This window comes from Panicum hallii, chromosome 2, assembly GCF_002211085.1.
Source record: "Panicum hallii strain FIL2 chromosome 2, PHallii_v3.1, whole genome shotgun sequence".
NCBI lineage: Eukaryota > Viridiplantae > Streptophyta > Magnoliopsida > Poales > Poaceae > Panicum > Panicum hallii.
The window spans coordinates 55,890,319-55,915,531 of record NC_038043.1 but is presented as its reverse complement, the minus strand read 5'-3'; the positions used below and the strand labels follow the sequence as shown (position 1 = coordinate 55,915,531).

Below are 25,213 nucleotides of genomic sequence, written 5' to 3'. Positions count from 1 at the left end.
TGTAACGGAAATGGATTTGGACCGAACTGCGGGCCTCTTTCGTGTGCAGCAGGCCTTTATCCGCTTGCGGTGGTATGGGCCGAGTTAGGATCTCCATTCAGCCCATTATGGCACCCACGAATCCCAAACTCGCACGCCTCTCCGAGACGCTTGAAATTCAAAATGGCGCTGCTCCCCTGTCAAACCAAAATCCCTCACCACCAACATCAAAAAAAAAATCCCTCACCACCCACACCACCCTACCTGTCAGCCTCACGCCCACAGCCCACACCACCGAAACTTTTCGAAAATTCCCCAACAAAATCCCAGCCCCGGCAACCGCTGCCTCCGCTCCCGGCGACCTCTCCTCCTCCTTTGCCGGCGCCGAGGCGGCGGCATGGGAACGGACTACCCCACCTTCGCGGACGTCTCCGGGGCCAGAGCCCTCCTCTTCCTCGCCGACTCCTCGCCCGCGCCTCCGCCTCCTCCCGCTCTCAGGTACGTTCCTCCCCTTCCTCACGTCGCACTGTCGAATTGCGTGCCCGCGCGCACTCCGTCGTCGCAATTTTATCGACCCTCCGTTGCGGCGCGCTTCCCCACATTGCAGTGACGAGCTCTCCTGTTACTCGGGCTCCTCCTCCTCCTCCTATTCCGGGGCGTCGGCGAGGTCGTGCGTCTCCGATTCGGCGCGGCGCAGCCGCCCCGTCGACCCCCTCCGCGTGCTCGCCGTCGTCGCCTCCCTCCGCCGCATCAACCCTAAGGTGAGCAATCCCATTCCTCGATTGCTGATCAGCGCGCGATTGCAAGCCGTCTCTTCCGCAGATACGCACTGAATACTGATGGCTCTGCTCGTTGGCTCCAGGTGCTCGCCGAGGCCACAAGCACGCTGTTCCACAGAGGGGCGGAGAAGAAGCGGAAGGGTGTGTGGATCGAGATCGACAGCTACGACGAGGAGGAGGACCAGAGCGAGAGGAGCAGCGCGGTGGCCAGCGAGGGGAGCACCGTCACGGCCGCTGCGTCCGCGGGCTCCACGGCCACGTCGGGGAGATGCCGCCGGCCTCCGCGGGCGAGTGATTGTGGTGGTGGTGGTGAGAAGCCGCCGAGGAGGGCAGACGTGATCATGCAGTGGTTTTCGCGGCCTCAAGCTGGGCCGGCCACTGAGAACGACATCCGCGCCGCGGTCGGAGACAACTCCGGGACGAGCAAGGCGATACGCTGGTGAGCAGGACTCTGCCTCCAACTCCCATTTGAAGCGGTTTTGAAATGGTTGCCTGATTGCTGCCTAAACATGTGTATCTGCTTCCTTCTGCTCGTGCGAAATTTGCAGGCTGCTGAAGCAGGAGGGGGGCTTGCGGCGAGCAGGAACTGGCGGCCCCTTGGATCCGTATGTTTATATGGTATGTGAAATTCGTGCAGAGTACTTAAATTAGGATGGTAGTTGGAATTGGATTTTTAAATTCATTGTATTAGGTTGTTGACTGAAGATTGCTAGTTTGTTTTAGAAATTTGTAATTGGATCTGTATGGACCTGTGTTATTATGCAAATTTGGAGTGGAGACTGTGATCAATTAGCTATTCACTTCTTGGAATACTACTTCACTAGTATGAAGTGGCCCAGCATTGGATGACATTTGAAAGTTGGAATGAATTGCTATACCCGTTAAGTGTACACTGATCATTCTTGACTTCAATATTTCTAAAAATTGTAAGTTCTGCAAATTTCAGAGATATTGTGGTTCAGTAGAAAAGATGGAACCCTGAATATCTTTCACATTTGGTGAACTGTGGAGTTTGTAAAAATGCTTGTAGGAGACTAGTTGTGAGATAAGAGCTTTAGAATTGTGAGATTCAGATATTGGGTCTATATGTGTCTGTGTGCAAAGTTCGAATTGAAAGGCTTAGCTATTAGCATTTTGTGGTGGTCCAGTATAGAATAAACATTTGAAAAGTTGATATGAATTGCTAAAAATGATTTGTGCTTACCCAGCTTTACAAAGATCTTGCTTGACTTTATAGTTCTGAAAGTTCTATAGGTTGAATTATCAGCTTTTGTTTCTTGAATACTTAAACCATCAAGTACTACATCGCAAAGTTGAACACCTGAAGGGCAATGCACATCCAGGAAGGTCAAACCAGTGAAATGTAGAATTTATAGAAGTGATGTGATTTTCGCAGCATAGTGTACTGTTGCAAGCACGAATAGCAGTCTCAACCATATCCTGAGTTTTTCTAATTTTGCAGAATATGTATTATAGTTATTGACTCACATGATTTATCGTGTATACTAACTTTCTGAATGAAATTGCAGGTCGCAGACTGACCCGGTGAATTTGACTAAGTTGTGTTTATAGCAATGGGGATGTTTACTGTAAGGCTATTGGAGAGGCCAAGTTATCTTCTGAAGAGTATTTAATTATTTCTGCAACCTGTTATCTTAATATCCCAGTTTGGCCTTCCTACAGAGGTTTATAGGATAGAAGTTTGTCATGTTAGCACCATGAAGATAAGCTCTTGGACAAAAAATTGGAGAGATATATAGGATCTTAAATATAAGTCTAGTACAGAAATTATAGTGATGCAGCTATCATGCTTCTTTGTTCATTTATGCTGAGCTGATATATCATATAATCGAATATAACTTTTTGGATAATTCAATATTAAGCGTTCATGTTTCAGCCTCTTTGATGCTATGGAATTCTAATTTGGCCCTTATCTGTCGCTATGGAATTGATGCTGTTGATTTTTTTAAGTGGAGATGATGTTGTGTGTCATCTGCCTGTCATCCAGTCATTGTGCTTCTACTAGTTCTGTTATTGAAGCTCAAGGTGTTTGAAGATACCACTTTATTACCTTAGTATTGCTACAATTAACAAAGCTAGAGGTGTCGAGCTTGAAACACAGTTATTTTCACGGTTTCTTAAAGCTCAATCTGACATCTAAGGGTTAGATGTGCAGAGTGAATTGTTGTGTGACACCTGAATCCATTGGCCCTCTTGTCTGCCATCCTAGCCCCTCTTCTTGGAGAGCATGTGCTTGAACCAGAAAGCTGAATCCTTGGGGTACCTTTTCAGTGTCTTGTAGTCCACGTAAACCAGGCCGAACCGGGAAGTGTACCCAAGCCTCCACTCGAAGTTGTCAAGCAGTGACCACGCAAAGTACCCAATGACTCTGGCACCCTCATCTATTGCCTTCTTGAGCTCCTTTATGTAGTTTCTGTAATAACGTATTCTTATCGTGTCATGCACACCCTGGGTAATACTGCCGTTACCTGGTTGGTCCATTCCTGCAAGAGCATAACACTGGTTACAACCAAGCCATAGATCATTCTTCCTTTGGAATTGAAATTTTGAATCATGAGTACCATTTTCAGCAAGGATCATTATAGGATTTTTATAGGTTTCCTTAACATAGTTGACAGCTTTGTTGATTCCCCACGGTACAATGTACAGCCAGTAGGAGTTTGCCTGCACAATCAAAGAATTTGCAGTTACATAATGTCATAATCAGAGGCAAACCAACTTTCAGTTCTCCCTGCGTTTGATATTTGTAGGAATCTAGCAGTACACGTACATGAGTGCCAATAGGAACACCGTTTCTTTCATCTGAAACATGTGAGAAGCATATTACTGAATGAGCATCTAGTCACATTTGACAGCAGCACAAGAAACTGCAGAAAGTAATATACGTTCCAGAATTCAAGAATTTGGTGTTGTGAAGTCAGAACTTACAGACAAAACCAACATGCCAATCATCCTGGTAGCTGACTGGCATCAGGTTCCATGTCCCAGGGTCCTTCATGTAGTAAGAAGTGTAGTGGTTGATGCCAACGTAGTCTATGGAGCCTTTCACCATCCTGGACTCTTCATCGCTGAATGATGGCAGCCTATCCTTGACAATTTCTTGCATCGAGTACGGGTACTGTCCATTTATAATGGGGTCAAGGAACCTGTAAGAAGATTTAATATCAGTTTTCTCTTTGAAACGAGCTGTGTTAGTTTGTTTCCAGCCAAGAGAATACATCATCAGTTTGCGGCTAGTTGCCAACACTGTAACAATGTCACTGATACACTGAACTTCTAAGGTGAGCAATGATGTTTGATCCAGAATGTAGTATTTTATTTTTCAGGCTTTTACCAGCCAAGGTGGAAGTCCCTGGCTCGCTGTGCTGCAGCTCGATCCGCATTGCTGTTGCTGAAAGGTTCGTACCACACAAAATCCAAGAGAATTCCAATCCTCCCCTTTTGGTATAGCTGTCCAATTGAAAGAACCACTGAAATTTTAACTGAACCAAAATTGCAGTGTGCAGTGCACGCTTCTAAACATTGAACTGATTTTTCATTTTTCACCTGATACTTATCACGATATCGCTTGACTGCAGCTGCATGAGAAAGGATGAGGTGGTGTGCAACTAGGTACGGCTCTGTCGTGGAGTTGCCTCCGGCAGCGCACTCAGAACACCTTCCTGGTGCGTGTAAGCCATTGTCATAGCCCAGGGCAGCGACGCACCTCGGCTCGTTGAAGGTAAACCAGTTCTTCACCCTGTCTCCGAATGTCTGGAAGCAGAATTCGGCGTAGTCTGCAAACGCCTCCCTCCGTGAGTGCAATATACAGTTGTGTTAGTCACACGATTGAATGAGTTGGAATTTGATATCCCAGTTCCTAGTTTAAAATTCTTACACAATCTTTGGGCTAAGCCAGCCGAGGTACTGCTCATGGAGTGCCAATGGGAGATCATAGTGGTAGAGGTTTGCATATGGGGTGATTCCTGGTACGGAAACAGAACCATAAGTCAATTTTTTTATAAAAAAATAAAGTAGGCCAAGAATCTTTTTTGAGGAATCATAAAACAGTAATCTGACACAAAAGATTGTTTTCTTTATAAGGTTATTAGTGAATCCAGTTGAGAAATTTACCTTGCTGAATCATGTAATCTATGAGCCTGTTGTAGTAATCCACTCCTTCCCGGTTCACCTTACCAGTTCCATCTAAATTTTATGCAAAATTCTACATCACAAATTCCCTTGACCCAAGAAAATTCTAAAAAGGGAGCACACTTACACTTACTTGGGAAAATCCTAGACCAAGAGATCGAAAACCGGTACGCATCAAAGCCCATGTTCTTCATTATGTTCACATCTTCCTACACCTCAAAGAGCATCCATCAGGCATCAAACAAGGACACCACCAAACCACAGTGATCAGAAATTCAGAATGCCTATACAGTGTATGACACACCTTGTACCGATGATACTCGTCGACCGTCACATCTGCCGTGGCATTGTTAGGGATCGTCCCTTTTTGCCAACACAAGAACACAGCAATTCCAAGTATATCAGTGCTACCATTTCTTCTTGATACATGGTAAGCTACTCTGCAACTTCTTACCTGGCACCTCGATGAAGGCGTCCCAGATGCTGGGCCCCCGGCCTCCCTGCTTGGCCATCCCCTCGACCTGGTACGCCGACGCGGCCGTCCCGAAGACGAACCCCTCCGGGAACGCGCGGCGGCTCAGCCCGCCGGCGTCGTAGATCTCCGGGTTGAGCCAGTAGCATTGCGCCGCCGGCAGCGTCAGCAGCAGGATATGAGCTGCCGCCGCCGCTAGCACTGGCACCTGTGCCGTGAGCTTCTTCATGGCTCTCTGCAAGGACCCAGAGGAGAGGGAGCAGGGAGGCTGGAGCCCGGAGACACAAGCCGTGCCTTCCCAAGGCTTATAAAAGATTGAGCCATGCTCTGTTGACTGTTGTTCAACTCAAGTTCTGAACTCTGAAGCCGACAGGTCGTGTGTTTGTGTTTACTGCGTGTTGCGTGGCTGGAACTGGAAGCTCACAGTTACAGTTTGATTGCAAGGGCTCTGTAGTTTGCTGCTGTTTTTTTTCTGTGGATGTTTATGCTCTTGGTGGGGCTGAAATATCTTCTGACATTCGCAGCTCTGTTTGTCTCCACTCCTTCCCATGCTGACGGACCACACCCATCGTCTCAATGAGTCACTGCGTCAATGATTGGCAGCGTTTGTGCAGTTCTTCAGTGGTGTATCGAACTAAAAACGAAATTCTCTGGACAGTCTTCACTTTTATGGCACCGCCACGTTAGCCTTGGAGTACCTCAAGAGCTGCATTACCTGCATAGTCCTTGCTCCAAACGAACCTCTGAACTGACGCGAGTTGCACACAAGGAGTGCCACGCGCTATGTTCAGAACATGGCTATGGGCCATCGTATCCGGACACCGACACAACCGAACAAACATATATCTGTACACGTGCGTGCTGCGAACACAGGCTCTGGTCCCGAAGATAAGAGGATCTCCAATAAATTACTCGTATCTCACGCTAAAAACACACACTCTCTTCATTATTAATAACTACTTTTATATTTTTGATAATAGTTGTGCGGCGTACTACCAAAATTTAATCACCAAAAATAGGTAAAGAGATAAATACCTTTTATTTAGGGTGGAGGTGAGGGTATTTTGGTGATTGCTTAAATATTTTAGGTATTAGAGATTTGATTGGTAATTTGCTGGAGCACCTCCAATCATCAAAATATTAATTTTTAGTATTAGAAAGATGGATAAGTAACCTGCTAAAATACTTAAGGGCTGTTTGGAGTGCCGTCTAACCCGCCACGGCGCGCCACACTTTTTCCGCCGCAGATGTGGCGGCCGTTTTGAGCGCCACAAGTTAGGCACGCTGTGGCAATCCTGCTAAAATACTTAATTTTTGGTATTAGAAAGATGGATAAGTAACCTGCTAAAATACTTAATCCTGCCAAGGCGCGGGATATCAAGATAGGGGCGCGCCCCGCAATGGAAACAGGTCCCGTGCACATCAACCCGAGCCTTGCCCCCGCGCCGCAATCGCGTGCGCGTGCAAGCTTGGGGCTATCTATCTACCTCCGCTAACTCTCTTGCCGCCCGGCGATGTCTGTCGTGGCGTGCGACGGCACACCAGCCCTCGATCTCGCGCGTCACGCGGTTGGGTCGCCGCAGAGCCGTTACGCGATGGTAGCCTGCAGCTTATCATCCTGATCCGCAGCGGCGGGGTGGGCGCACGCCATGCCATGCCACCGGGTGAATCGAATCGAAGCGAGGGACGGCGGGAGCAGCCGGCAAACGGACGAGGCGGCGGCCGGCGCGCGCGACCTGCCGCCGAAGATCACGTCAGTTTTGACGAGATCGCGGTGTGGCGCGGAGGGGCCAGCTCCCGTGCCACTGCCGGCCACCGACACCCCGCCCAGGCGCTCGGCTTGGAGGTGCCTTGGTGAGACGGGACCCGGGTGCTACGACAAGCAATGAGACAGGTCCACGTGCCCACAGTAGTCTACTATAGAGCTTTAAGATAACAGAGCACAGGTTTTCTCTTTCTTTTTGTCTGAAACGCATTCCACACACACACAAAAAGAATACATATGCCGTGTTTGGCTGTTTGGTACGAGGAATTCTGGAAAAATTACGAGGCCTCCTTTTCGGGCGCTGTTGGGCCAGGCTTTGGACGGTCACATGAAAACCGAAAGGCGGCGGCACCGGGAAAAAAATCAGAGTAATAAAGACCATGGATTGGTTTTGGCCCAGCCCACACTTACCATTCAGGAGAGGCCTGAACCCAGTTAAACTCTGATCCCGTCCGGTAAATGGTGCCATCAGCCATTAATCAGCGTGACTCGGACCTTAGCTGCCCGTGACGCCTTCGCTCAATCTCACGTCTCCACCGGACTTGACATCCACACACATTTGACACGGATCACGACCTACATCGATGAACAACTCCTAAATTCTCCCATCCATCGAATCTCCATGTACTGTACGCCCCAGATTTGGTCTAGGCACAAACGCGCATCAAGAGTCTAGAAGGGTCCCCGGTGACCAAAGACCGTGAGCGAGCCGTCACCGTCGCCGTCGCCGTCGTCTCTTTCGACACGCATCGCCATCACGGATTCAGAGTGGATCACCCAAAATCTTCTTTTATCTCCGTCGTCTTTTGCATCAGAATCGTGAGCAATGAAAACTATCCCATTCCCAGTCGCTGTCAAGGCTTGCTCTGGCGATTCGATGCGGCCATTGCCGCCGGTACGCGCGTCGGACGGCCGGACGGCGGCGAGTTCGCGCGTGCCACATGCTCTCCGACGGCGAGCATCCGCTGGAGCTGGGCATCGCGTGTGCATGCAGGACAGGATGATGGTGATGACGTGCAGGGTCCAATCAGTGAGGTTTCCTTCCTCTGCGAGGCTGCAATGGACTTTGCCTGACGGTGGACGACGGACAGTTGGGCGCAGGCCAGGCCGGGTCAAAGTAGGCCTGCTCGGTCCAAGAGGCTCATCCATGCATCTTCTGGGCTGCCGAGCTCTGCAGCCATGTCGGTTACCTACTCCAAACGTGCCATTCCTTTTGAACATCTCAAGATGCTTTCTCTTTCTGCACGTGTTTTCGGCCGTTGAACCTTGCCGGGACTTGGCGCTAGTATCAGGAAGCAGGGACGCATTTTTTTTCAAAAAAAAAATCTTCATGACATGGAATGGAACTAGCTGGGTTATGTGAAAGTGTGAAGCGAAGCAACGAATCAACAATGTCAATGAAAAATTAGGCAACCTGCCTCCAAAACATCGCGCAAAGTTTAACCTCGAAACATCCCGAAGACCCGAACCCATGCGGGAAAATGGCGCCATTGGCCAAGAGCGAGGCGTCGCCTTCGCCGTCGCCGTCTTCCCCGTCGAGACGCGTCGCCACCAGGGATTCAGGAACATTCAGGTCTCCTTTTTATCTCCGGCGCCGCCAGGGCCCTCGCCTGGCACAGTTCCATGCGGCATCGGACGGTCGAACAGGGGCGAAGCCCGCGCCACACGCCCCGCGGGAGGATCAAGCAAGCCATCTCCTGGGCATCGCATCGCATCCGCACGACGGCGATGCGCAGCGTCGCCAAGACGCCGTCCTTTGGGTTTGTATTTCCTCCGCAAGCAAGACTGCAAGTCTGCAATGGCTTCCTCGCACGGCGGCGGACTGGCAGTCTGACAGTTGGACGCGTATCAGGTCGCCGGGACTGATCCGGGCGTGATCTTCTGGGGTGCAGAGCTCTGCAGCCATGTCGGTTGCCTGCTCCAAACAAACGTGCTGTTTCTTTCGGGCACGTCAGAGTTCAGACGTCAAAGATGCTGCCCCTTCTTTTTTGCACGTGTTTTTAGCGTTGACTTCGCCTGGACCTCATGGTAGTATCCTCCCTCCCTCCCTCCCCCTCTCTCTCTCTCTCTCTCTCTCTCTCTCTGTTTCTCTCTCACACACGCTCTGACTGTTTTTACACTAGAAACTACTAGTAAAATGCAGAGCAGAGCACGGGGGATGAAAAAGACAAGACCGTGCTGATGATCACCCGGATCCCAAATCATCGAGTGATGAGGACATGACGATGCTTTTGATGACAACCGCAGGCATGATGAGGACATAATGGCGATTTTACCTCTCTGTCACTCCTACTGGCACGGTGAAAAGGGTAAAGACGCCGACGTCACGCATCTCGTCCTGGGTTAAAAGGCCCAAAAGGTGCACGACCACCCTGACTGACGGATGTGGCCCCGGGCCCCCAGGCTTTGAAGGTGGCAGGCAGCCCCAGGCCCACGTGGACCATACACACGCAGGCTGCTGGAGATCGGAGTGGCTGACTGTAAAAGCTCCCCGGGCAAATGGCCATTCTCCCTTGCGTGCTCAACGTGTGGACAACCCAGGGGCCCAAGAAAACCAATTCCAAATCCAAATGCTACTCCGTAGAAAGGGTGAGAAAAAAAAGTCAATTTGCTCTCGAGCACACAGCACAGCCACTCTCCCGAGCTGCTGACGAGGAGAGAGAGAGAGAGAGAGAGAGAGAGAGAGAAAGAGAGCTTAAAAATTAACTCCCTACTAAACAAAACGTAAACGCCACAGGGCCGCCCACAGGAGCACGGGGGCGCACCGCGGACCCTGCCCACGCGCCCACTGCCACGCCGGCCCCACCACGACCCCGCGCGAGGCCACCTCACGAGCGAAAAGGCCACACCAACGGTCACAGATTGGGCTCTCGCAGTTTCGCCTCCTTCTCCTCTCTCTCTCTCTCTCCCTCCCTCCTGCTGTCGCCAACGCCACCAAGTTACCCCCAGCCAAATCCTCGCCCGCCTCCCCTTTCCTCCCTCCTCCCCCAGTTCTCCATACCACCAGCCGTCCACCCGTTCCATTCCTCTCGTCTACTTCTCCATTCCGCCAGGAGGAACAAGGCGTCGAGGCCGCGGCTGTGCTCTCCGGCGGCCGGGAGCAGCGGGGCGTCATGGGCGCCGCCGAGAACGCCGTACGTTTCTTTCTTCCTTTTGCTCCCCGAAAAGATCGTCCCTTTGTCGAGTAACGCCCGTTGCTCGCTTGTTCTGGCCGCCGCTCTGCCACGGGCGCGGCTGGTGGGCTTTGACGAGTGCTGACTCCATGCCTGTGACGCGTCTGCAGGCGCCGCCGCGGCAGGAGGCCGCGCGAGACAGGGGAGCGGCGCCGGAGGCGGTGGAGAAGGTGGTCGTCGTGGACCAGGCGCCGCCTCCGCCCGTGTCGAGGCTCCAGGCGCAGCGCCCGCTGGCGCCGCTGCAGGTCACCACGCAGGCGCCGCCGCCGCCCATTTCCGTGGCCTCCGGCGCCGTCGAGCCGCCGCCGCAGGTGGCGGCGTACCAGCCCGTCCCGCTGGCCCCACAGCAGGTAGAAAGAAATGTCCAATCCCAATTGCCTATATTCTTGATATAAAATAAAACCTCGATCTAATTGATTAGGATTTTCGGTTTAAATAGTGGGATTGCCTCGGCCCTTTTAGGACATGTGGGCGTGCTTGATTGCGATCCGACTGTATCAATTCAAGCTGGTTGGTAGGCTAGGAGGGCAGTACAATAATTTTGTTTGGTACCAGTTGGTTTAGTGTATTGGCGGTGCCCTGTACTTCTGACCTTTGGGAGTTCATGCTTGCTTGCAGCTTGCTTGCTGAATTATTCTACCACAACACTACATTTCAAAGAATCACAGAATTATTCTATCACTATGCTACATTGACAGTACGGATTTGAAAGTACTGCAAAAGAAATAGCTGTAAAAGAGGGTCAAAGAATAGTCTGATGCTGATAGTTTGGTTTAGATTAGGATGGGCGAAAGAGTAGTTAACATGCAGCTTTGCAAGTTGTGTTGTTGATATTTGCAGATATGTTAGATGCTAAAAGGATCAAAGAAAGGTAATCTTTATGTGCCCATTTTAGGCTTAGGTTCTTCAATTATGGAGCTTCCACATAGCACACGGCAGCAAGCCAATAATGCGTGATGGAATATCCAACATCACAACCGGCTTGTGTTTTTCTTTTGAGGTGAACGCCAAAAGCAATTTAATAAGGAACCAAGGTGCTCAACCTGCCACAATAGAAAAGGATCGTAGGTGGTAGTGCTTGACACAATGCCGCCTAACTTATAGCTTTGGTTAACTAGCTACACATGCATGATTCATAGGTACTAATATTTCCTCTAAAATATGCTCAAGAATGTACCAATGCTTGGAATCGAATCTCTGAATCTGAATGCGACTTATCGGTAATCTAAGCTTGAAGCTGACAATCTGTAGCTGCTATTGACATTCTGGTTCAGTTGAGCTGACGAGCTGAGTAACTGATTTGTCGTTGCAGGGTCCGCTTCCGTCGCTCAACTCGCACAAGTACACCAACTGCATAACGCTGTGCGTCTTCCTGCTCCACCTTGCCGCGGCGGGGTTCGCCATGGGGTTCTTCGTGTTCAAGACCGTCCATGACAACACTCGGAATCCGCGGTCCCGTAACGCACGGCGCGAGCGCAGCCTGCTGCGCGATTGGCTGCTCCCCGTGGAGGGCACGGTGGTGCTCAGCATCGTGCTGGCCTTTGCGTGGCAGAAGGCGGTGCGCGCGTGGCCGCGCGCCATGGTGCGCGTCATCCTCTGGTCCAGCTTCGCCGTCACCCTGGGCGTGGGCGCGCTGCTCATGTGCTTCTCGATGCTGGCCACCGTCGGGCTCGGCGTTGCCATGGTGGTGTTCTCCATCGGCACGGGGCTGTACGCGTGCTGGGTGACGCGCCGGGTGGGGTTCACGGCGCGGGTGTTCGAGCGCGCCGTGCAGCCGGTGGACAAGTTCCGCGGGCTGAACGGCCCCGCGTACCTGATGGTGGCGGCCGGGTTCGTGTGGATCTCCGTATGGTGCGTGGCGGTGATCGGCGCCGTCAACTTCCGGTTCCCCGGGCTGACGATCCTGGCGCTGGTGCTGAGCCTGATGTGGACGGCGGAGGTGATGCGGAACGTGGCGAACCTGACGGCGAGCCGGGTGATCGCGCTCTACTACCTGCGCGGCATGCAGTCGAGCGTGCAGTTCAGCTTCCAGCGCGCGCTGAGCTACAACCTCGGCAGCGCCTGCCTGGGGTCGCTCTTCGTGCCCACCATCGAGGCGCTGCGCATCCTGGCGCGCGGGCTCAACCTCCTGGAGGGCGAGGACGAGTTCATGTTCTCCTGCGCGCACTGCTGCCTCCACGTCATGAACGGCATCTTCAGCTTCGGCAACAGCTGGGCCTTCGTCCATGTGAGTTCTGTTCAGATCGCGGGTCCATTTTCCCTTCCTTCTTCAATTGGCGATGCGATTGGCACTGACAAGCAAGCTGATGATTTTGTTGGTGTGGTGTTTCAGATCGCGGCGTACGGGCGGGGGTTCGTGCAGGCGTCGCGGAGCACTTGGGGGCAGTTCGAGGCGCTGCCGGGGATGGCGGCGCTGGTGGACTCGGACATCACGAGCTCGGTGTGCTTCCTGACGGGCGTGACGAGCGGCGCGCTGTGCGTGGCCATGGCGGGGTCCTGGGCGTTCGCCACGCACCGGCACTACACGGCCACCGTGTCGCTGCTGGCCTTCTTCGTCGGGTACCTGATGACCCGGATCGGCATGGCGCTGCCGCAGGCGTGCGTGGGGTGCTACTACGTGTGCTACGCCGAGAACCCCGGGTCGCGGCTGTTCGACGACACCATCCCGGATCGGCTGCGCAAGATGCAGGAGGGCCGCGACCCGCTCGTTGTGCCGACGCCGCGGTTCCCGCACCAGCGCGCCGCCGCGTGACTGGTCTGGGCTCCCGTTCGGCAAGTCCAACATGCCCTTCCTAGATCTCAGCGCTGCTGATGGAGTGGAACTGGGTGAGCCGGTCTCAGCGCAGCTCCATTTGACCGGGTGGTGATAGTAGGAGGCGGCTTCTGCAGTCGCGTGGAGGAAACGGAACTGGAGCCGGATGGTTGACGAGGGAATCTCTCCCAGTCCCACCCAGCCCATATTGCCACGCTGCAAGCAGCGTGCATGTTCTTGTAAATCCATCCATTTTTTGTGTTTGTAGAAATGAGGAATCCCCAATATTTCGGATGTGTAGACAGATCTATTCTTGGATAGTTAATGTGAATATTTTAACTCATTTTTTGGTGATTCAAACGCTGGATTTGATCATGGTGACCACGAACAAGGGCTAAGTTTGAGACTACGATTGGATCAGAGTTTTGGTGGCTATGGTTGTGATTGGTATGGTGCACTAGGACCTAGGCAGACTTGCATGGTGCAGACTGCAGAACTGGCCTGCTTGGATGGGTCAATAGGGCCAGGTTTAAGGATGTTTGGTTTCAGGGATCAAAGTTTCTATCATATCGAATGTTTGATTACTAATTAGACGTATTAAAGATAAATTAATTATAAAATTAATTGTATATATGGAGGCTAATTCGGGAGACGAATCTACTGGTTCTATCTAGTCAGCAGCATGAGCATGTCCAGCGCATCGGGAGCTGCGGGCGTTAGGCTATCCCCAGCAGCTACCGGCTCCCGATAGGATAACACCGCACGAACCGAGGTGGGGTCCAGCTGTTCCGCATCCTTCTCTGCATCGTGCTCCCAGCAGCTTCCCCATCGGACGCCGCAGCCGCCTTCCGACGCGAGGTGGCCGTTGCTTCCCGCGCCGGCGCTGATCCCCCACAGGCTGCACGGCTCCCAGTTTCTCCTCCGCCACGCCTGGCGCCTGCCGAGGTACACACGGACCGCACCTGCGCCTCTCTCCATTCCCTCCCACCGGCGGCGCTCATTTTCTGCTGCCTCCCTCCCTCTGCGCTGTGCGGGCGGAGCGAGCGCGCGCGCTGGAGCAGGCGCAGGCGCAGGCGCGAGCAGGAGCGGCTGGCTCAGGCGCAGGCGACGGCTGGAGCGGAGCAGAGCGTCTCGCAGCGCAGGCGCAAATCAGAAACGTTTTAGAAAATATATATACTGGACCGAATTAGGCCCTGAGGGGAGCCAATGATAAGCCAAAAGGAAAGGAGGTCGAGGAGTGCCGATCACATAGATGACATGCCAAGTCATACGAGCAAGCAACCCTCTTGTCAGATTCCTAGGTTGCATAAGTAGTGTGGTATGCCAAAGTTGATCAAATGTAGTGTAGGATCCTAGAAATTCAATATATATTCTAAGATTCCTATGCAACGGTTTAGACCAGCTACCTGTCCACGACCTTTTGTTGCTAGATCGACAGCGTTCCGGTTCTCATCGACCGTTCAGCGCAGAGTTTAGCAGACTAGCTCAGTGGTTAAAAGAGTCTTGGTAGTATCCGAGATCTTGGAGTCGATTCTCCGTGTGAGCGAATTTTTTAAGATTTAATGATGTTCCTGTCTACAACGAGGCGTCTGTTCAAGGATTTTCCAGCTCAGCTTTCGAAGATACTCATGTGGGATTTGGGTCGGCCCGCCTCGGCCCTCTCATGCCTCATGCCACATCGTGCCGGGCCACAACGGCACAACAATCTTTTTACTAGATCCAAATACGGCCCACGGCACACTGGCACGTCTTCGTGCCGTGCCAGCCCAAGCACGATCTCTCAGTATATTTTACAGTTATCGTTCTACGGAACATGTATGTTTAAATACTTGTCGCTATATGAAAAGATTTTTGTATATAAAAAAGAAAAGTTATCTTTTTAATAACTCTATTGAAGAATAACAATTGTTAATTAGAAAGATTTCTGTATATAAAAAAGAAAAATCATCTTTTTAATAACTCTATTGAAGAATAATAATTGTTAATTAGAAAGTAGTATAAATTGATTGATATTAGAATAACTGGCTACACACAAATTGATGGACCATTTTCGTACCGTGCTGGCCAAGCATGACCCAAAATACGGGTCGTGCCATACAGCCCATTGTGTAAGACACTAGGCACAGCACGGTCTTGTGTTTGTGTCGTGCCGTCACGGTCTAAAATTTTTCGTGCCATGCCGTGCTTAAGGTCGTGCCAAAAGGCCGTGCTGCAGCCTGCCTAAAAATAGCACGGTCCAAGTTCCAGCTCTACTCACAGAGGTATGGTTTGCGTATATGCGTTTATAGAGATGAATCTACGTACGTTGTGAGTGTCTGAGTTGTACTGTGTAATTAAAAAAAAACATTATCCAAATCACATGTATGGTCCAGGCATCCTAATCACATAATTTGGAACTGAAACAGCTTGCTACAAAGACCGGCGCGCGGCTTTTAACATTTTTGGAAGCGGAGCAGCTATATGCATTGTCCTCAAAAAAAAAAGAAAAAGAGTATACATCAAGGACCCTGATGTGATAACTCGGCCTTGTGGGTCGGACAGCCCACTACGGAAACACCACTTTTTTTTAAAAAAGGATAAAAAAATAAAATTGGGAAAAGGGGTGCCGGTGGGGAACATTTTAAAAAATAGGTACCTCCCGCCCGCTGATCGGGCGGGAGGAAACCTCCTGCCCATCCAGCGGGCGGGAGGTTCCCCGAGGGCCTCCTCGCGAATTTCTTATTTGCGAATAGGTCCCTGCGGAGCCTACGGGGGCATCCCGCCCACCCAAAGGGCGGGATGTTGTCCTGAGGGGCATCCTGCCCTTTAGTCAGGCGGGAGGTCCCCCCGGCTATATAAGTCCCAATCTGCCCCAAAATTTTTTTTTTATCCAGCAAAAATCAGAAAAAAAAGAAAGAGAGGAGAGGAAGAGAGAAGAGGAAGCGGCGAAGCCCTGTTCACACGTCGATTTGGAGGTATATTCTCATTCTAGCCGTATATTTACTTCAAAATAACTATAATTTAGGAAATATTTCTTAGAGTAGTTATGTTTTGAATAGTTTTTAGTATTTTTATTTATTTTTAGTATAATTTATGTTCTGAATAGTTTAGAATTTGTAAAATATAATCTGAGAATCGCTGAAACTTATGGTCGTCGTTGTGTATTAATACGTAGTATAACTAGTTTATTCAACTGTGCGGTATTTTCAGATATGTCTTCCGAGAAGGGTATTTTCAGTATATATTACGGATAAGAAAATGTGATTTATGGGCCAAATGGGGTAGATTTAAGTGAATTCAACTGTGCGGTCAGAGAAATTACCAGACCGCACGAGAGGACATTTGAATCCCTATGCAACTGGTTAATGAGGGGATTAAGGATTAATCAGGAGACACACACTGTGAGTGTTCAATGCGTCATAAATCGTACCACTCACGCTTTGATCTGGGAGCTGATGCCATTTGCAAGCAACGAGGACTGGTTAACTTATCTGCAAAATGCAAGTCATTGGCAATGGCCACTGGTACTTCTTGTCAGTGTGCACCAGAACCCTTTGATAAACATTGAAGCTGCTCCGAGAGATGAAAATATTGATGAAGAAGTTGAGGAGGCAAACATTAAGGTAGGTGGCACCGCAGCACCTCAATGCGTGGCTGATGAGGGGGAGAACATACCCTTCATTGTTGAACAGCTGCAAGACGAAGAACGTGAATTGGACGAAGCAATGAATGCTGATTCGTCTGATGATGACGATGATGTGCCTGAAGATTGGGTAAGCAGCGATTTCAGTCATCTTGTCGTAAATGATGGATCTAGCCAGCCTTCGGATTGCAGGGAGAATGAAATTATTCAGGGTGCGAGGTACCACTCAACTGAAGAGGTGAAGGAAGCTGTTAAGTGCTGGTCTCTCTCTTATGCGAGAGTTTAAAACAGTCGAGTGCAAATCTCGTAAGTACGATGTGGTATGTGTGAAGAAGGGCTGTCCGTGGCGGGTGCATGCCTATAAGGGTAAATGGAAAGATTACTGGGAATGCCCCATTATCACTCAGCATATTTGTCATTTGCCTGGGGTGCAGAAGACCCATCGCAACCTCACGTCGCAATACATCGCGAATGAGATGTACGGGACAATAGTAGAGAACTTGTCATATGAACCAAAATCTATTATCAGGTATATTCAGGAAAAGTACAAGTATACCATCTCGTACAGCAAGCCGTGGAGTGCAAAACAAAAGGTGTTGGAGATGAGATTTGGTACGTTCAAGGCTGCATATGATAATGTTCCTCGATTGCTGGCCGTCCTATGTCAGAGAAATCCTGAAAGCTATTATGACCTGAAAACTCTAGACAGAGGAGAAGGTCCGCCCTACACATTGCAGCGGGTCTTTTTCAGCTTGGGTCCATGCATTAACGCATTCAATCACTGCCGGCCTCTCCTGTGCATCGACGGGACCTTTCTCAGGAAAGTATAGATTGCAAATGCTGACAGTTATTGGAGTGGATGGAAACAATCAATTGTTTTTTGTTGCTTTTGCTTTTGTTGAGAGTGAGAACACAGACAGTTGGTACTGGTTTTTGGAACGGGTTAAGCTTGCAGTCGTTCGGGACAGGGAAGATGTCTGCCTGATTCATGATCGTCACGTCGGCATACTGAGGGCAATACTAGATTTGCAGCAGGGGTGTGTGGAGACCGGAGAGCCGCCCAAGTGGCGTGATGTTCGCAGTAGGTGGTGCATGAGACATATCGGTGCAAACTTTTTCAGGCAATTCAAGAACAAGCACCTTATGGATATGTTCAAGAGGCTATGCAAGGAAACGAATCAGCAAAAATTTAACAAGCAATGGCAGAAACTTGATGAACTGACTAGAAAGAAAAGAGCCGAGGACGCATCAAAAAACATAACTGCACAGGATGAAGCAGAGGCTTTGTGTCCTTTGCCAACAGATACTGCACTGTGATGCCCTGAAAATACACCAAGATAAATCACGCGCTAGAGAGCATCATTTAAAAGTCATTCGCCGGCAAAACCCTAACCCTAACTCTTTTCGACCGACAGCGGGCTTGACCGCCGTCCCATCCCGCACCGCTCACGCGCGACCACTTTCCGCAATCAACGCCGACGCAACCCCTTTTTCTCCTCGCGCTGCGCGCTCCCCCGCGCGTGGCCGACCGGCCGCGGTCGCCGCCGCGACCGGCGCCGGCACTTCTTCCTCCCTCTTTTTCTTTTCTCTTTTCTCTCTATTTCTCTTCCTTTCCCTTTTTCCTTTTCTTTTTCCTCCCCTTTCCTTTTCTTTCTTTTCCCTTTTTCTTCTTTCCCTCCCTTTCCTTTTCTTCTTCCTCCCTTCCTGTTTTCTCCTCCCTTCTCTCGTCTGCTCCCGGGCGCCGCCCAGCTCCTGAGCACCGGCCGCCCCCCCTCCCCTGGCCCGCGCCACGCCGGATGCCCGCGCCCACGCGCGCGCACGCGCGTGCACTGCGTGCCGCGCCGCCCGCCGTGCCGCCCGTCGCTCCGCGCGCACGGCCGAGCCGTGACTACGCGCCGCCCGCCGCTGCCGCACCCCACCTCGCCGCCCGCGCCGCCCCTGTGCGCACAGCCCCGGCCCCTCCTCCTCCACGTGCTTGACACCGGCCTCGCCGCACGCCGCAACACGACACGCGCGAAGGGCCGAAGCGCCATTAATGGCGCTCCGCCCCGGCCTCTGCCGCCCCCCGGCCATCCCCACCTCGGCCGCCTATAAGAAGGGCCGAGGGGCACCTCCGGCATCCCCACAACCCGCCACGCCGCCTAACCCTTCCCTTCCCCACGCCCAGCGCCGCCCCGCCAAGCTCCCGCGGCCACCGCCGCCGGCCCCCGTCGCCCCGCCCCTACGCGCTGCCTCGGCCCGAGGTGAGGCCGGGAACTGGTTCCCCGCGCCCCCCTCTCCCTTTTCCCCCACGCGCTCGAGCCGCCCCGGGCCTCGGCCGCCGGGATTGGGCCGGCGCCGAGCCCCCTTCCCCCTCCCCTGTTTCCTGCGGCAGGAGGAAGAAGAGAGGGCCGTTTGCCCAAAACCCCCCCCCTTTCTTCTATTTTCCCAAAGGAACCCCCCATCCACTCCCTTTTTGCAAACAAAGCCCTGCTCTCCCCGTTATTTCAAACCAAACCCCTCGATGCATAAACCTAGATGCACTTGACACCTTTTTGCATGCTCGGGGTATTTCTAGGATTTACAAATAGGCCCTTACTTTTTCCAGATACTTACGAATAGACCCCTAGAACCCTGTTTAACCACCCGAACCCTCTTTGACTCGTCATTTTATGTGCGAAACAACCTCCGATTGATCCGAAACTTTACCACTCCACTTCTAGTATAGTTTTAGCCATGCCATTAAGAAACCACCCGGAGATATCACCCCTAACTCCGTAACTAAATTAATTCCGATTCAAGCTCAACGATGAAAGCTTTTAGTTCTTTCGCTTGATGGTATGCCTGTTTGTTTGCGTCGTAGGACACGGAGTGAACGAAGGAGTTCCCGACTGCGACCAAGCACCCGAGGACCAGTTTTGCGACCCCGAACCCGAGGGACAGTGCTTCGATCAAGACCTCCCGCAAGGGTTTGACGATGGCAAGTTCAATTCCGCCCTTTGATGCATACTTTTGTCCTAGTTTTTATAAACACAACCCAGTGGCCCGTTTTATAAAATTGCATGGTTTTGCGTGCTGAAAACATGGTAGGATAGCCACCCCTACTTGTGATAACCATACCTTGACCACCTGGTTTCGCAAAGAAAGTGTGTGTATGTGTGGGAAGGGATAAAATGTGGTTTTGAAAAGTGAGTTAGACGAGATGGATGGCATTTCTGTGTGAATTGCCGTTGGTGTGCTCGTACCTGTGTGGTTGAGCAAGGAAGGGAGATATCCATCTTGTCACCCCTAAGGACCGAGTTGATGTGACATCTCACCTAGCTTCTTGTCGTGCGAACCACTTGACCGTTGTATGGGCAGCGGCTTAGCATAAATCCCACTAGTTAGCCTGATAGTCATCAGGAGAGCTGAGAGCAACGGGTAGTCAAGGAGAGGGGATAAGCTCTGTGTGACTTATGCCCTGGTTAAACCTCGGTGGTAGGTCGAATGACCCCTTGATGGATCCCGTGATGGCTAGTCAGGTCTAGCTAAGGTGGGTAATGGCTTTGTTGGGATCTGCACCGGCACTAAGGTGTTCGTGCTGTGGTACCCCACCTGTGGGTAAAGTTGCACACCTCTGCAGAGTTGAAAATCTATTCGAATAGCCGTGCCCACGGTACTGGGCAAGTTATGGTGTGGTCACATAACTAGTGTTTCTCTCTGGGAATGGATGGGCTGGTGTGAGTTGTTTGGAAAGTGTCCGGCAGTTGTGCCGTGTGCTACGGCGGACGGGGAGTCCGGTAGCAGTTTAAAACTTGGATCCTGTGTGGATCAACATCGTGTGCTCCTTGGTATTGGAAAACTTGTTTTGAAAATGTTTTCGAAATGAACCCTTGCTTGTAACCGAGTTTTCCGCAAAATAAACCCTAACCGTACCCTTGGATTGTCCTTTGCATTAAATTCTGTTATACCCCCTCCGTGGGTGTGATTGGACTTGCTGAATACGTTCGTACTCACCACATTCCTATTTTTACAGTGGAAGACCCAGACTACGTCCCCGAAGACAACAAGTAGGGTTTCGTCCTGCACCCAGTCTTGCCTGTGGTTGAGGCCACCGTTGGATTCCGCATGGCGCAAGACTCTGATGATTCTCTTTTCGTAACTAGTGTAGTGGTGTGGGTTTTAGTTGTAATCCTCGCGATAGTGGCGCTTCACTGCCCATTACCGCGAAGAGTTGTACGGTGATGTACCACCTGTTGTAATAAAAGTGTTATCAGCCACCTGGGACTGATAAATTAACGCTTTTAAGTCTTCCCTGATGGGGGGGGACGCTTCAGGTGGTATCAGAGCCGTAGGCTGGCAGTAGGACGTGACCCTAGGAGCGAGACCCCTTTTCAGGCCCTAGAACTTGTCCCGATTCAGAAATTTTCTGCACAAACACTCACCACTGGTCTTTGCCTTGTTCCAGATGGCTGGCAATGGATGGGTTAGCGGAATCTGCCACGCAGAGCCCGGCCTCCCCAAGTTGCTATTGCTCAGCCTGGAACGCGTCGGGATTATGGAACCACCGGAGTACGCCTACCGTGAGTACATCGCCGGAGGCACCCTTCGGTGCGACGTAATGGTTTTTGTGGAGAAAAGCACCCGCTACCCTGATGTGGACCCTTGGTTCATCTCCACCACTGGTTTCCGCTTCCCCGACACCTATCGAAAGGCCGCTCGTAAAGCCTTGCGACGACTGCGTGTGCTTTACAGGCACCACCTTCAGCGGACTCCTATGGGATTTTTCCCACCCGCTGAGGGAAGAGGGCGCACTTGGATTGCCCGAATGAGGGGACTTGGACGAGAAGAAGAAGACCTGGAAGACACGGTCTCCCACCTGTCCATCTACCTCACTGGCTTGGATGCACTCTACCGCGAACAGGCGGCACAACTGAAGCAGCTAATCCATAGGATTGAAAAGATAACCTAGGAGCTGGAGGAACAACGGACAAGAGCCGCAAACGCCGAGTACTCCTTAGCCGCCCTCCAAGTCCAGATGCAAGAGTACGAAAACCGCAACGGAATAGGTGGATGGATCGAGGAAGAAGAAGAAGAACCTATGGAAACCCATTGGGATAAGGGTACTCAGACCGAAAACGAGATGGATCGGTTCCTTCCAATAAAGAAGCGCTCTATCAGGGCCGAGGAAGAATCCCCATGATAGGATTAGCACCCCTAGCTAAAACCCTACCCTAATGACCACGCATCTATGAAAACTGTACCACCCCTGTTGTAATAATAAATATCGTCCACTCCCTTTTGCACCTGTACCAGGTTGTTTACCCTATTTCTGTTTCAGATGGCTGAGGAAGGATGGACCCAGGGCGATTGCCAAGCTACACCTGGATTTCCCAGCCTCTTAATCAACACCCTGGAGGACCTTGGCGTTACAGAACGTCCAAGGTACTACAGCCGAGAGTACGAGCACCATGGTACCCTTCGCTGTAGGGTGATCCTGGTCATCGCCAGGAGCAACCGCTACCCCGACATCCAGCCCTGTCGCGCGACCGCCACAGGGTTTAGACACCTAGACACCTACCCCTTGGCCATCAGGAAAGCACTCCGTTACTTGTGCCGGATTTTTGAAGGACACCTCGCCCCCACGCCAGCGAAGTTCTTCCCGCCGGCCATCAGGACCCCAGTCTGGGAAGCACGCATGAGAAACCTGGAGCGGCGTCGCCACGAAGAAAGCCCTCTGTACCAAGTGGCTACATACCTAGCAGCCCTGGACCAACTCTTTGATGAGCAAGCCAACCTTCTGAGGGAACAGACCCATCGAGCCGAGCAAGCAGAGCTCGCAGTAAGGTTACAGCAGATCCGAGCCGCCCACGCCGAGGCGAGAGCCGCAGCCGCGGTCAGTAGCGAAGCAGTCGCCCAAGAAAGCCTCAGGCAAGCCCGAGACCGACGCATGCAAGATTGGACCCGAAGTGGGACACCAGTCCCGGCAATTGGGGAGGACCATGTTTTACTCGGGACGCCCATCATAGGATGGGGACCCCTTTTTGGAAACACACAAGCCCCACCCGGGAACCCTGAAAGCTCTGCTGCCGCCGTCGAAAGGGATGCTGAAGCGCAACCCCTGGCCGGTGGAAACCCAGAGGACGTCGAGCAAGGATCACTCGCGCTCTCCGCCCCAGAAGAAGGCCTGCCCCGCGAGTAAAATGACCGGCGCCACCCTAGTCATGTGTCCCTGGCCACTTTTGTTGTGGTGCCTGATCCCAGACGAGTAGTACGATACCTAGCCTTACCCTAAGTTGTAACCCCCCTTGCAGTAATAAAATGGTTTGTGCTTGTTGTTTGTGATGTTGTTTGCTGGCTTGTTGTGTGCTGATTATTTATATGAGTACCGGCAGGAGGTAGATTCTGCCTTACATATATGTACGAATTAAACAACTTAAACATCACATAAACGTAACCCCAATCTACCCGATCAACAGGTGACCCCCCGGAACGTCGCGAGGGCCTCCCGTGGCCGGAACCCCGTAGCCGCTAGTGTCGGAGCACATCCCGTTGAACAAGATCTTCCCCAAGGAGAACAAGAAGTAAGCCAGAACCGAGGGGGAAGTCAAGAAGGAGAACAACTACCACCACCCCCACCCCTCGGAGACCTGGCGCAGATCATCCATAACCAGACCCTCATACTGGAGACTCTGGCGAATGCCCTCATTAACCGGCAGCCTCGAGGGCAGAATATGAACGACAAGCTGACGGCCTTTCTAAGGACCAAGCCACCTACCTTCGCCGGATCCTGCAACCCGTTGGATGCTGACGACTGGTTGCGAGTAATTCAGAGGAAGCTCGAACCATTCGAATGCCAGGACCGGGATAAAGTCCTTCTGGCAGCCCACCAGCTCACCGGAACGGCATTATCCTGGTGGGAAAACTATTATGCTGCAGCCGAAGATGCCTCTACCATCACCTGGGGAGAATTTGTAAGAGAGTTCCGCCGCTACCACATCCCTTCGGCCACTATCAAGCGCAAGGCGGATGAATTCCGCGCACTACAACAAGGAAGCATGTCGGTGGAAGAATACACCCACCGGTTCATAGAATTGGCCCGGTACGCGCCGGAAGAAGTGAACGACGACGATAAGAAGCAAGACATGTTCAAGAAGGGGTTAAGCCCAGAACTCCGGACCTTGCTTACTCCCCAGATCTATCCGGACTTCAACACCCTGATGAACAAGGCTATCCTCACAGAAAGAGCCAAAGCTGAAGAGAGAAAGGATAATAAACGCAAATTCTTGGAAAGTAAGACCCGCCAACAGGACCGCTACCAAAAGCCGAGGAACTCCAGCTACACTGCACCAAGATCTCAGGCCCCGATGCAGTATAGAACTCAGTCTCAAGTGACAGGATCACAGGCCCCACCTAGAAGCCAGAATACCACGAGGGCCCCGCAGAGCAATACAAGCCAGGTCGCCCCTGACAACAACAATGTTAGGGCCTGTTTCAACTGCCGCGAGATAGGGCATTACATTGCCAACTGCCCTTATGCCAAGAATAAGCCGGCCACGTCAGCCTTCTCCAACACGGTGAATGGGCCCAGACCAGCCCTGACCGGTGCCAACCGAGTGCCGGTCCGCAACAACGATAGCAGCCAGCAGGTGAAGCAGCAATCATTTGGACGAGCCCGCGTCAATCACATCGACGCGCAGGAGGCTCAAGAAGCTCAGGGCGTAGTGCTCGGTGAGTATCTAGTCAACTCAGCTCTGGCAACAGTACTATTTGATTCTGGAGCATCGCACTCGTTCATATCCTCAAGCTTTGTGGAAAAACACAAAATACCCACAGTACTACTAAATACACCCCTATTAACCCGGACGCCTGGAGGCGACATCAAATGTCAATTAGGCTGTCCATGGGTAAGGATCAATTTAAGTGGGGTAGAATTTCTAGCAGATTTGGTAGTACTTAAGCCTGGGGGAATAGATGTGATCCTTGGGATGGACTGGTTAAGCCGACACAATGGTCTCATAGGCTGCACTGACAAAGTGGTACACCTAACGAACCCCGAAGGAATACAAGTGATCTGCCATACCCGGAATAGTAAGTTTGACCCAATGATGTTTAGCATGGGAGCCAAGCCCTTAGAAGGAGTCCCGATAGTAAACGAATACCCAGATGTATTTCCCGAAGAGCTTCCCGGTATGCCGCCGGATAGGGATATAGAGTTCGTCATAGACCTTATCCCCGGAACGTCCCCCATAGCCAAGAGACCATATAGGATGGCGGCCTCTGAATTGACAGAACTAAAGAAGCAACTAGAGGAACTGCAACGAATTGGCTTCATTAGACCAAGCTCGTCGCCGTGGGGAGCCCCAGTGCTGTTTGTCAAGAAGAAAGATGGGAGTATGAGGTTGTGCGTGGACTACCGAGCACTGAATGAGGTTACTATTAAGAATAAGTACCCCCTCCCCAGGATTGACGACCTGTTCGATCAGCTAAAGGGAGCCAAGTACTTCTCCAAGATCGACTTAAGGTCAGGATACTTCCAGCTCAAGATTAGAGAAGGTGAT

At 51.6% G+C, this 25,213-nt stretch overlaps 3 protein-coding genes across 5 annotated transcripts; 2 read left to right on the top strand and 1 right to left on the bottom strand.

Moving 5' to 3' along the window:
- The first annotated feature begins 192 nt into the window (after positions 1-192).
- Positions 193-2,640, top strand: LOC112880432. The gene is made up of 5 exons (XM_025945058.1): positions 193-477; positions 587-740; positions 842-1,197; positions 1,307-1,376; positions 2,288-2,640. Exons 1-5 carry the CDS (start codon positions 377-379, stop codon positions 2,297-2,299), a joined length of 693 nt encoding a protein of 230 aa, XP_025800843.1. The 5' UTR covers positions 193-376; the 3' UTR covers positions 2,300-2,640.
- Positions 2,641-2,805: 165 nt separating this feature from the next.
- LOC112880431 (beta-glucosidase 26) lies at positions 2,806-5,693 on the bottom strand. 3 transcript variants are annotated; one of them, XM_025945055.1, is made up of 11 exons: positions 5,365-5,693; positions 5,215-5,273; positions 5,038-5,119; positions 4,893-4,964; positions 4,657-4,744; positions 4,326-4,569; positions 4,114-4,229; positions 3,708-3,925; positions 3,550-3,581; positions 3,341-3,443; positions 2,806-3,262 (listed from the first exon to the last, which is right to left on the bottom strand). In XM_025945055.1, exons 1-11 carry the CDS (start codon positions 5,609-5,611, stop codon positions 2,985-2,987), a joined length of 1,539 nt encoding a protein of 512 aa, XP_025800840.1. In that variant the 5' UTR covers positions 5,612-5,693; the 3' UTR covers positions 2,806-2,984. The 3 variants fall into 3 exon arrangements, with proteins under 3 accessions (XP_025800840.1, XP_025800841.1, XP_025800842.1); XM_025945056.1 differs by having other exon boundaries at positions 5,044-5,119; positions 5,365-5,611; XM_025945057.1 differs by lacking the exon at positions 4,893-4,964 and having other exon boundaries at positions 5,044-5,119.
- Positions 5,694-10,050: 4,357 nt separating this feature from the next.
- On the top strand, positions 10,051-13,415 carry LOC112879353 (CTL-like protein DDB_G0274487). Its single transcript, XM_025943591.1, has 4 exons — positions 10,051-10,281; positions 10,431-10,670; positions 11,633-12,547; positions 12,653-13,415. The coding sequence occupies exons 1-4, from the start codon at positions 10,261-10,263 to the stop codon at positions 13,070-13,072; spliced, it is 1,596 nt and encodes a 531-aa protein (XP_025799376.1). The 5' UTR covers positions 10,051-10,260; the 3' UTR covers positions 13,073-13,415.
- The last annotated feature ends 11,798 nt before the right edge of the window (positions 13,416-25,213 follow it).